The sequence below is a fragment of the Haemaphysalis longicornis genome, unplaced genomic scaffold (assembly GCF_048455015.1).
Source record: "Haemaphysalis longicornis isolate Haplotype H1 unplaced genomic scaffold, Haemaphysalis longicornis Haplotype H1 scaffold_1, whole genome shotgun sequence".
Lineage (NCBI taxonomy): Eukaryota > Metazoa > Arthropoda > Arachnida > Ixodida > Ixodidae > Haemaphysalis > Haemaphysalis longicornis.
Window position 1 is genome coordinate 328,279,296 of NW_027526203.1, and position 12,760 is coordinate 328,292,055.

The following is a 12,760-nucleotide window of genomic DNA, read 5'->3' on the forward strand; positions in this document are numbered from 1 at the left end:
CTTTCTTGCAAGAAAAGCACGTTATACCTTTCCTTTGATTTCAGTGTCGTACCCCCAGTTAAACCTGCCGGCAGACGTAACGTTATAGGAACGACTCGTTCCTATAACGATTCGTAGGAATTGTATGACTACATTCCAGAACAGACGTTTTACATTGAAGCATAGCTTCCTTTTTGGGGGGACACCGTTCATCTTCTTTTTTGGAGAGGCGGCGACGCCTCTCCGCGAACGGATGAGTTAACCGCCCCCGAGACGTAGTCCATAGCGTAGTGCTCTCGGTTCCCCCCTGGGAAGCCTTTATAAGCAGGCCAGCATCCGAAATTAAGTGCATCCCTTATCTAATATGTATAAATGCGTCCCTCATAAAAAGCGAACCCTACGCACCCATCTTAATACAAGTTTTCCTTCCAAGTGGAAACGTTTCTAGTAAACTCTTTTACCACCAGCGCACTCAGCTGAACTCATCGGACTAAGGAATTTCCCTATGTCCGTTGCGCCATCAAACCTAAAACCATCCAAACCAAAGAGAAAACACATCCCCCCTAAAAGTTTTAAAGGATCTCTAAGCATACTCTAATGAGATGAGAGCGGAGAAGGATTTCTTTTAGTCAGGTTTATTGACGAGTCTTCCCTTGATGTCGACAATAGCCTACGATCTCGACATAAGCGTCGCTTCACAACTTGATGCAGAATTCCTATCCATGGAGGTGCGATCATGCACCAACAGATGCTGAAGGGCAACTGAACTGAGGGCGATATTTCTGCTGCGCTTGCTATGGAACTCTTCACAGCTAATGAATATTCAGCGTACATCCAATGAATATTTAGTGTGCCGAGTTTTTGTGTTGTTTTTACTGATGCACGCATTATGGAACGCGTCTCAGCAAATCGAAATTCACCATGGCCGGAAGGTTAAGTGTTTTGTGGGTGCTTTTGCGGACGCCACTTAGGTGCGCGTTTTCGCCAACCTATCAAAAAAACAGACAAATTCTTATGTTCCCTTGGGTCCGTTTCAGATACCACATGCCGCAGCTCTGACTATCTTCGTCGTTCTTCTGGCCTGGGCAGAGGCACAGCACAATGAAGGGGAAGCGAGAAGAGAAGAGGACGTCTCGGTGCGGCTCGCCCGTTTCGTGGAAAGCATGTACGAAGACCTAGAAGAAGCAGCTCAAACAAGTGTTGGCAAGCCGTTTCCATCACACGAGGCATTCCACCAGTTCCACTCGCAGCCAGTTCGGCCATTTCAGCAGGGCAGACCACCAGCGGGCGGCGGGTCCGTGTCACCACCACCAACAAGGCCTGTACCAGGGCCATCAGGCTCACCAGGGTTTCCCCCAGGACCCACGACGCCGCCTCGAAGGCCGCCAGGAACTGCCCTGTTCGGCGAACCATTCGAGCCACCCAAGGGTCCCCAAAAGCCTCCTGCTCCGTCCCGCGGAACTGGTGGCTACGGAAGGCCTGAGGGTCCTCTTCTGCCACCTAGCAATGTGCTCGAGCCTGAGATTGTTGGTCCCGTTGTAGAATATGAGCCTCCAGATCTACCACAACGGCCACCAATTTTCAGCGGCTATCCCATCAACACGATTGATTTGCCGCCCTCCCCACCCCGCCAGCCCCCGAGGCCAAGGCCTCCGCCACAACCACCAAAATTTGTTGGCGTTCTGATACCGGCGGACAAGACTCCTGGGCTGCCGAGGCCTCCACCCCCGCCGCCCCAACCTCCGGCTCCAAGGCCTCCAGCTCCTGGCATTAGCCGTTTCCCGGCTCCACCGCCCCCACCATTTGGAAGACCACCATCAGGCACGGGCGGCATTTCGTTCAATGTACAAACTCAAGTTGCAAAGCCACTTCCTGCACCGCCCCCTGTAGGACCTGGGCCCGCCGGTGAAGGCTTTGGATATCGCCCACCGAAGCGCCCTCCTACACCGAGGCCCACAGGCCCATTCCCCCAGCCACCAACGTTTCCCTCAGGGCCCCCACCTGGCCCCGTTGGTCCCAGACCACCTCCTGTGCCACGTCCTCAGGGCCCCTCACCGTTTCCAAGACCACCAGGTCCCCCACCGTCTCCACCTCGTGGAGTAGCTCTTTTTCCGGAAGGAAGACCTCCACCTACAGCCCCTCCAACTCCTCGACCGGGCGGTTTCCCAGCCCCACCAAGGCCGCAACCACCGGGCCCTCCCCGTTTTCCCGTCCCATCCCCACCAACTGGCTTCCCTCAGCCCGGCATTGGCCCTGTGCCTCCTAGACCCCCGAGTCCTACGTCACCAGGACTTCCCTTTCCTCCAAGTCCACCAAGACCTCCATCTCCTCCCCGTGGACCCGTCACTGGTGGCCGCAAACCGTCTGATATACCCCACCACAAGTTCCACGAATTTCTGGTCACGGGCCCCAAAGCACCAAGACCAGGAGGCTCGTTATTCCCAGGCCCAGGGGTGCCGGGACAGAGGCCCGGGGGACCACCACCGAGACCCCCGTCACCAGCGCCCGGTGGGCCCTTCATCCCCCCGTCGCCACCGACTTTCCCTGCGCCAGGCCCACCGAGACCGGGGCCTCCCCCACCGGCACCCGGACGTCCCCCGAGGCCGCCCTCACCGGGACGTCCTTTCGTGCCACCGTCCCCGCCGAGCTTCCCTATACCGAGTCCGCCAGGCCCGGGCGCTCGTCCGCCGGTACCAGGGCGGCCTCCGAGACCTCCAACGCCGACGCCGGGAGGTCCTTTCGTGCCACCTTCTCCACCGAGCTTTCCAGGGCCTGGGCCAGGAAGGCCGGGTGGCCCTCCACCACCACCTGGTCGCCCCCTGAGGCCACCATCTCCCCCTGGCTTTCCTCCGCCACCACCCAGGCCACCCACTCCGGCTGGACCACCACCGAGCCCTCCAGAATTTCCTCCCGCTCCTGGTTACCCCTCCAGGCCAGCCAGGCCACGTCCCAGGCCACCGCCGGGAGTAGCACTCTATCCGGAAGGAAGGCTACCTGAAAGACCACCGACAGGTAATCTGTTGAATGCAGTTGATATCGCCAGAACATGAGCGCCCATAGGAAACGCATAAAATACTAGAGATGGCTCCACAGTGAAACATTGGAAATGGCAGAGAAAGGACTTAAGATCAGCGGAGGCCGCAAAATGAACCTATGGGATCTGATGTATGCTGTAGTTTTTATTTTACGGGCATTCGACCAGCAATCAGACAACCCGCGTATAAAAGTGGTGATGATGATTATCCTTATATTCCCTGTAAGACTGTTACAGCTAACACACTGTAAAGAAAAAGGAAACACCATGCTTCAAAATTGACCCTTTGCATTTGATGGCGAGTCACCACCAAACGGTTTAAGGTATATGTGAGCTTGAAAAATATTTTCTTACGATAATGATACTGCCTAATGGGAAATTTCAGCACTGCGCGCACTGCAGTCTTCTTAGTGACAGCGCATAGCTGCTGCGTCTAGGAAGTGATCCCGTCATCAGCGAAACCACGACTGCATGCTCTACTCTGGCGTTATCTCGCAGGCCATCGCCGCCGCCGAGCATGTCTTGCTCGGCAGCAGAATACCTCCCTCCCCCTCACCCTTTCGCCACACCTTCCTCCTCCGCTTTCTTGCATGCCCTATCTCGTCTACCTTCGGTGTCCTCTTCGTTCGCTAAGTTACAACGAGGCGCATGGCTACGCGGAATCACGGGAGCGGGCGCTTAAGAGTTCCGCTCTAAAAACAAAAAACGTCATGTGCAAGTCCCGTATTTTGTCATCATTACAGTCTATTTATTTAACAGCGGCGTATGTAACTGTTCAAGATATCCATTTGCATGTAGTACTTCAAAATGGAATCCTCCTATAAACTCCATTAAAGTCGTCACTATTATGTACCCTGTCTGCAGAAGCAGCATCTGCTCAAGGCAGATACAAAAACGACCGTACTAAGGAGCGCAACAAGTGTACCAGCATGTTGCAGCTGTTTTCTGTACCATTGAACATCTTGCCTGTTCGGCTGGGATAAGACACCGAGGTCTATTACGCCAACACAGCATTATTGCGAGGTACGACATCTCTCGCTGAACATATGCCATTGTTAGTCAATCAGACAATTTTTTTTACTTTAGTTGCTATTATGTGTGAGACTATTTAGTACTACATGATGTAGGAAAGCTCTCTCCCTTTCTTTAAACTCTGGAAGATTAGTATTCGTTGTTTTTAACAATATTTTTCACTAGGTACCTGTGTCATAACCTGGGAAGTCTAGTGTGGTTAGGCAACTCAAACACTGACGATTCCAATAGCGGAAGTTCAAGGTTTATATACCAGTACTGCCTACCAGTTGAGGAGATTTTTTTATATCAGCTTGTAAATGAAAGGCCAGTGGTAAATCATCAGATTTAGGGGAAATTGATCAACAACTCGAAGTGAAGGACAGGTGTTAATCGACCATATTCAGGGTAAACCCACAAGGTGGAGTAAGTTTCTGTGAAGGAAAGTTTGACATCCACCTCAATGCAGCCATACGGCTACAAAGGAAAGCTATACGGCTTCTTCAGAAACTTCGCAGTTGAAGAAACATTCGTCCTGGTGCAGGATTCGACGCCAGGACCACCGCTTAACCGGAGCAGTCGCTCTACCAACTGAGCTAACCAGGAGGCTAGCAGTTTGTAGCGCGACAGCGAATTAATCAACAACTCGAAGTGAATGACAGGTATTAATCGACCATATTTAGGTGAAACCCCCAAGATGGAGTAAGTTTCTGTGAAGAAAAGTTTGACATCCACCTCAAGCAGCCATATGGCTACAAATGAAAGCTATACAGCTTCTTCAGAAACTTCGCATTTGAATAAAACGTCCTGGTCCAAGATTCGAACCCAGGACTACCGCCTTACCGGGGTAGTCGGTCTACCAATTGAGCTAACCAGGAGGCTAGCCGTTTGTAGTGCGAGAGCGAATTGATCAACTCGAAGTGAAGAACAGGTGTTAATGGACAGGTGTTAACACCTGTCCTTCACTTCGAGATTTGATCAAGTCGCTCTCGCACTACAAACGGCTCGCCTCCGGGTTAGGTCAAATGGCAGGGCGACTGCCCCAATTATGTGGTGCCCCCGGGTTCAAATCCTGGACCAAGAGAAATTTGTTTTCAACTGTGAAATTTCTGATGAAGCTGCACAGCTTTCCTTTGTAGCCGTACGGTTGCATTGAGGTGAATGTCAAATTTTCCTTCGAAGAAAGAACAATACGTAAGTTTAAATAAGACTGGAAATATCGCGGTGATATAATACTCATCGCCACCACGCCATGGCAAACATAAAAATTTGTAACAGGAAGTATATGGCTCCTACTTCCATGAGTGGGCAGAAGATAACCTCGCTTCATTACCAGTACTGTTCATGCCAAGTAATACAGTATCACCAGATTATATCCAGAAAAGAAACGCATAGAATTCTAGGGTTCCCATAATGAATCTGCCATAACACTGTTTTTCCTCGGTTGTTCTGTGCGATGAAAAAGTGCATGAGGGTCACCATGCCATTATGGGACTCTAATAATTGATGAGAATCCACATCGCTGTAGGATAATTTCGCTTTCACTAGAAGCAGATTGCAACTTCCTGCCTTCCCGTGAAAAGGTTAAGTAAGCCTTTCCCTTGTTTGGTCTCCATGCATTTCTGGGATCTCTATGCCTCTCCCTTGCGTCTTTCCTTGGTCGTTTTCCCACATTATGTTTCCTGCGTTTTTGTTCCTGTTTCGAAGCATCAAACACTGCGCTATTGCATGACATTTCAAATCCTCACAAATGGCACTCAGATTTGCTGATTAGTTAACTTGTGTGCTGCAAAGGCGAAGCCTTCGAATAAGCTCTGTTAGTAAACTATAGCCTCACACGTTGTTCCGGGTACGATCCCTGAACCAGTGAACCTTTACCTTCACGTGCGACGTGTCTGGATAGGTGGATGATAGCTTTGTTTTCCCAGAATTGAGCTGCACATTGAAGGCGTCTACTCCAATTTTCGGCTATCGATGGTAGTGTGGCGCCAACGCAGTTCTACCGATCCGAGAAGTGTACTCGAGCTAGTGTTTTATTGCAGACTCTTTAACTCTACGTTATGTGCACGGAATGATTTCTGCCTTTGAAGAGGTCTAGCTATAGCTCTTCTATTGGAAATTTGAAATTACGGTAGTAACTGAGCGAGCATATGTCACATTTCACGACCCGCTACGAACCCCCCCCCCCCCCTTTCCCCCTTTAGGAGTAACTGTAGGCCATGCGCTATGCACCAGCATGCTGTCGCATTTAGATATACTTATAGGGACATTGGGTAAGTTGACCTATACAGATAGATTTCGTCTCCGCGAATACAAATATACCACTCGCTGCAGCAGCAGTTTTTTATTATAGTACCAGTACCAGTACTGTAGTACCAGTACCAGTACTATAGCCGTGCTCAAACCAGTGAGCATGGCTATAGCAATCGCATTCACGTTTCTGTACTACAATTTTGACGTCGCAAATCTTAAACTGTGATATCGGGATTAGGAGAGTTTGCCTCAAGATTTTTCGGAAAAGAAGATTTATGAATTGCGTAAAACGTGTATTGCGTAAAACCTCTGCGCGCACGCAACTGGCAAGAGGACCCGAAGCTCGGCAGAGCATGGTGGACGAAGCGCTGCCGTTCGTGTTTGACTTTGAGACCGATGCATCGTTGGATGCCTTCAGCGACAATGAGCAAACAAAATAAACGCGAATCATCTATTATTTGTGTCGGTGAGGTTAGTTATTTGTTTTTTTCGCAATTGACCCGAATGGTCGGCCATTTCATATTTTTACTTAATATCCCCGCAGTTTTGGTTGACGGTGCGGCCACTTTTTTGTAGCTTTTCGCACCTGACCATAAAGTTCACACATCCCGTATTTTTCACTTGATATCTCTGTAGCTTGCGTGGTCGTTCTTTCGGAACTTCACGGTAGTTCTACTGGTTCTACACCACTGTCGTCTATAAAGTACGTAATGAACAGCTTGGAAGTGACGTTCTTTTTGCGGTGCCGGCCATTTGGGTACTGAAAACTTTTAAACATTTGTACGCCGTAACTCATGCAGATGACGTGCCGTAGCTCATGTACATGAAAAAGTCGCCTACTGGGACGTTTGCTCCTGACTGAATACACTATGTAGCACCGTCCTGTAGGCATGCACTTGTGACGATATTCTACACAACTGCTAGCTTCTTAACTTTTTTTCTCAAATTTGACGCGGACAACACATATTGCAATGTATTTTTCAATATCATTCTCTACGATAGTAGTCACTTAATTAGTTTGGGAAAATAGACAAAAGCCCTACTGAAAATTTGCCTCTAATTATTGGCAATCGCAGTACTTGAGGTAAACAAAAAAAAACGTGCCTAAAATACGGCCCAAGGACAAAAGAACACGCAGTCGGGTCTGGGTAGTGATTGCGCCTTTTGTAGTTGCACAAACGAAAAAATTCCTGAAAACGGGAAGAAACGTAGTGTCTACAATGTTTAAATAGTGCAAGTTTTGCTAGATTATAGCCTAACAACGCCAGGTCAGAAACAACACGACGGCGCACTGAACTTGGGGTTATGAACTTACGCACTTTTGGGAAGTTTTTTTTTTTCACAAGATATTTTTGCGAGCTTGGCAATGACCTTTGAGCGTGAAGTATTACTTCATTCCAGTTCTGTGACCGAAAACGTTCTGCAGCACTAATACCATGAGGGTAAAGTAAACCCGCGGTGAAACCTGCGTCTCACCAACTACAACGAAAGTTTAATACGTGTACTTTAATTTTGTTAACTTTATAAGACGCCAACGGTCTTATTTGAGTGGGTGCAGGACGTCAAGCTTGCTGCTGCATCAAACGAATGGAATCTTGTCTACAAAAGGAAAGCTTGAAAGATTATCGCTACAACTGGTCTCACACAAACAAGAACACAGCACGTGACCGTGTATTGTGGGTAGAAATCAACGAAAATTTCTAGCACTGCAGCACGCCAACCCTTTTTATACCCCTAGCGATCACATGGGCGTTTGCAATAACCTTCCAGTCATATTGCCCTTGAAATTTCAAATCTCAAAGGTAATTTAACTAGAATGTCACTTCGAATGCCGGTTACAACAGACATTAAACGACGGCAAAAGTCAAGGCATGCGTGAGTTCCGCACTCTCGAAGCTGAATGAATTGGTGACTTACTTTATCAGTAGCGGACCACAAAGGCAGGCGGCAGCAGTTTTTCATTATAGTACCAGTACCAGTACTGTAGTACCAGTACCAGTACTATAGCCGTACTCAAACCAGTGAGCACGGCTATAGCAATAGCATTCACGTTTCTGTACTACAATTTTGACGTCGCAAATCATAAACTGTGATATCGGGATTAGGAGGGTTTGCCGCAAGGTTTTTCGGAAAAGAAGATTTATGAATTGCGTAAAACGTGTATTGGAGCTAAAAAAAAACAGGGACGAAACAGTTGGTTGGAAAAAATAAGCTAGGAGTATGTTAGCCTCAAGTAAATATGTCTACAAACTTCTGTTCAGCACATGTATTCTATAACGCGCAAACTTACCTAGTAAAATTAAAACAAATAAGTTTTCATTTCAATTAAATGTTTGCCTTGCGTACCAACCCGATTAAGTTAGTAGGAGGAGAAAACCGCGAGCCTACTGCACCTACTGTATCTACAGGCGCATTTCTTTGCAACAGCCAGCGGTAAACCTCAGACATTATTAGTACACTCGGCTATGCTGTCGTGGTGACCGTAAAACTTATGGATGGCCAACAGTGCGGGTGTTTTTTACACGTTTTCATAGGCATCAGCGCCGAGCAGGAGAACTTAGGTAGAGGTTGGGTGTAATGGCCGCCAGGTCTGGGGTCCCTATTCTCCACTGTGCTTGGCTGGCGTCCTCCTCCCTAAAGCATTGTTCTGAATAGCCTTCGCTTTCGTCACGAACATGGAAAGGAAATAAAAATTGTCTTTTGAGTGTACTATCTTTCTATGGCAGCGCCCAAGCTAAGTCAAGAATAGGGCCCCAGATCAGCACGCGTGCACCGTATCAGAAAACTGGAGAATAAAAGTGTCGCAATACAGTGTGGAAGCATTTTGTGTTGACAATGCTGTTAACAACTCAATTTCATGCCCTTAGTGATTTCTGCAAGAAATTTAGCTGAGACTACTGACTTTTTTTGAAGTTGAATCACGTACACAGCTTTCTTAAGAGTATTTAAGCATCCGTAGTATTGTTTGTTCTTCCTTGACTCATTCATGCATGTTACGCTGCATGTCACCTACCCCGAACAATCAGCACTGGGAGGGCTAGGTGGCTGAAATAAATAAAACGAAGGCAGAAATCTACAAATTAATGTTCAAAGCCAGTTAAGAGCATGAACCTGACTTCAAATAAATTCAACGCCCAGCTACAACTGACATCGGAATTATTTCAGGCCCAACAAGGTTTCCTGCTGGGCCCCCACCCCCTGGAAGGCCACCAACAGTAGGCCCAGGACCATTGCCCCTCCCGCCTGGTCCGCCGAGGTTTCCGGCCCCGCCAACAAGTCGTCCAGGATTTCCTCCCCCTGTCACAGGATTACCACCAAGGCCTACTCCCAGACCAGGGCCCCCTCCTTCTTTTCCGCGGCCTCCGTCTTTTCCCCAGCCGACACCAGGGCCAATTCCTACCATTCCAAGTGGCCCACCAAGGACACCAAGGCCACCGGTGCCTCGACCAGTAGCGCCACCTGCGCGACCACCTGGGCCATCGCGACCACCTCCATTTGGGCCACCGCCATTGCAACCAGTGCCACTTCCACGCCCACCCCCGCAGTCAATAGATGAAGATGAGTTTCCAGAGGCGCCTGGCTATGGATCAAAGCCGTCCAGGAAACCACCACCTGCACCGCCTAGAGGAACCGCCATATTTGGTGAACCTGGTGTACCCACACCTCCGAGACGACCACCTCCTCGCCCTTCACCGGGGCCGCCTCCGCCAGGCGGTGGGCCAGGTTTCCTTAGGCCGCAACCTCCAAGGCCACCGCCAGCGCAGCCACGACCACCCCAAATAAGACCACCTGGACCACCACCAGGGCCATTCCCACCGCGCCCAGGACAGCCCCCAACCCGTCCTGTTGGTCCTGGAGCTTTTCCTCAAGTTCCAAGACCCCCTCCTAGCCCACCACAATTTCCAGGGCCACCCGCTTTCCGACCTACGCCTGTTGCTCCAGGCCCCCCCACTGGGAGGCCCAAGCCTTCGGTACACGACATTCCCCACCACAAATTCCACGAGTTTCTAGCGCAACCAGTGAAACCCGGAACTGGAGCCGGCCAATTTCCTGGAAGCGGTGGTTTTCCTAGGCCCTCTAGACCTCGACCTGCTCCTCCACCATCTGCAGGGGCTGCTGTGTTTCCACAAGGACCACCACCTAGACCTCCAACTGCACCCCCTCCTAGCCGTCCGACAGGACCTCCAATAGGCCCTTCACCTCAGCCACCTCTTCCTCCCAGATATCCTGGTCCACCTCCATCATTGACTCCTCCATCAAGGTTTCCACAACAGCCTTTGCCTCCTGGACCATCACCTAGACCAGTAGGTCCACCCCCTCCATCTAGGCCTCCAACATCGCTACCGCCATTTCCTCCAAGGCCGCAACCTGGTTTTCCTACACCTCCTGGAGGTCCACAAAGGCCACCACCTGGCGTTGCCCTTTACCCAGAAGCTCCATCGTACGGAGGTCGACCCCAAAGGCCTAGGCCGAGGCCGTCTCCTCCTCCAGGAGGTCAAGTCCTATTTCCCGAAGGCAGACCACCTGGTCCAGGGATTCCACCTAGCCCACAGCCGCCTCCACCACCGGGCCCCCGACCTCCTTTCAGCACACCTACATTGCCTTCACCGAGGCCTTCCCTCCCACCGCCGCCCCCGCGACCACCACCTCCTCCAAGCTTGCGGCCAGTTCCAGCACCACCGGTACCGAGACCGTTTCCTAGCCCACCTCCTCCATCAAGACCGTTCCCAGGGCGACCCCCTACTGTAGGCCCTATACCGGGGAGGCCGATTTCGCCACAACCACCACCAAGTCCGGGGCCTTTCCCAACACCCCCTGCGTTCCCATCTCCAAGACCTCCCACACCAACTCCAGCTTTTCCAAGGCCACAGGTTCCGACCGGACCCCCACGTGTACCACCACCAGTGGGACAGCCGCCTGGGGGACCTGATTTTGGAGAATTCCCTGAGGGTCCTGGATATGGATCAAGGCGCCCCGGACCCAGACCTTCCCGTCCACCTCCTGGGAGAGTTTTGTACCCTGAAGGAGTCACAAGGCCTCCATCTCGTCCGCCTCCAGGTCCAACTCCTCGCCCAGTTTCTCCTGTTCCCCCGCCTCAACCTCGCCCACCGACAGGTCCAATAGGTGTTCCTGTGCCATTGCCCCCTCCACGATTTCCGCCTCCACCCCCACCACTGAGACCTTCCGGCCCTCCACCTCAAGGCACCCCGCGGCCACCAACTGGGACATTTCCTGCGCCCAGGCCACCGTCCCCGCAAGGTCCACCTCGCCCAACACAACCAGGCCCCCCAAGAGGACAGAGGCCTTCGGTTCAGGACATACCGCACTCCAAATTTCACGAATTTCATCAGCAACCAATAAGACCACGGCCTAGGCCTTCCCCACCACCTCCAGGGGTTGCGCTGTTCCCTGAGCCTGGCCCACAGAGGCCTACGGGACCTTCAAGAATACCTTCTCCCCCAACACCTCCACAGCCATTCCCGTCCCCGAGGCCTCCTGTTTCTATCACACCCAGACCACCAACACCTTTCCCCGGCCCTTCCCCAACGCCGCGACCACCTGCCTATGTTCCATCTGGTCCTCCGCGTCCGCCACCAACCCCCCGTCCTCCTGGTCCCACACCAACACGACCGGGACCATCACCAAGGCCGCCAACTTATGTGCCGCCGCCTCAACCCCGGCCTCCACCATCACCAAGACCACCAACACCCCGACCGCCATCATATCTTCCACCACCTCCACCGGGGCCACCACCCAGGCCCCCTTCCCCGGTTCCTCCAGCTCCAAGACCCCCGCCGTCACTTCGACCGCAACCTCCCACACCTTTCCCGGTGCCAAGACCACAACCTCCAAGATTTCCAAGTCCTACTCCCCCTGCTCCAACTCCTCCAAGGCCATCTGGCCCACCCGGACCAACTTTTCCAGGAGTAGTGACGCCCCCTCCATACCGGCCTCCTCGTCCAGTGACCCCTACTTTCCCAGTGTCACCCCCAACTATTCCCCAGCCAAGCCCATTACCGCCTAGACCACCGGGGCCATCGCGGCCACCAGTGACGCCTGGTTTCCCCTCGCCTGCACCTCCACCGGGTCCGTCCCCCCCATCGGGCGTTCCAGATAGTCCAGGGTATGGTGGCAAGCGCCCTTCACGGCCTAGACCACCAGCGACAGGAGGACGGCCACTGCCACTAGCACCTCTGCCCCCCGTTCCACCTCCCCTTCCTAATGTTCCAGAGCCAACAAGGCCAGAAATACCCCAACCATTGCCCCAACCATTTCCCGAGGGCCCTGGTTATGGACAGGGGCGACCGAGGCCACAACCAAGGCCACAACCACCTGCGCCGACACCATCAGTCAGACCGCCGCGACCTATCGACACCAAACCACAAGTGCCGCCAAGGAGACCGACGGGAACAGCACTTTTCGGAGAACCCGGAGAGCCATCCCCAAGGCCAAGACCTCCACAGCCAGGACCTGGCCCTCAGC

The 12,760-nt window shown here is 51.9% G+C and overlaps 1 protein-coding gene across 1 annotated transcript; it reads left to right on the forward strand.

The window, feature by feature from the left end:
• Window positions 1-11,690: 11,690 nt before the first annotated feature.
• LOC144159625 (uncharacterized) lies at window positions 11,691-12,440 on the forward strand (the record flags this gene model as incomplete). Its single annotated transcript, XM_077691220.1, has 1 exon — window positions 11,691-12,440. A coding segment is annotated over one exon (612 nt), but the record flags the coding sequence as incomplete, so codon positions are not given.
• Window positions 12,441-12,760: the final 320 nt, after the last annotated feature.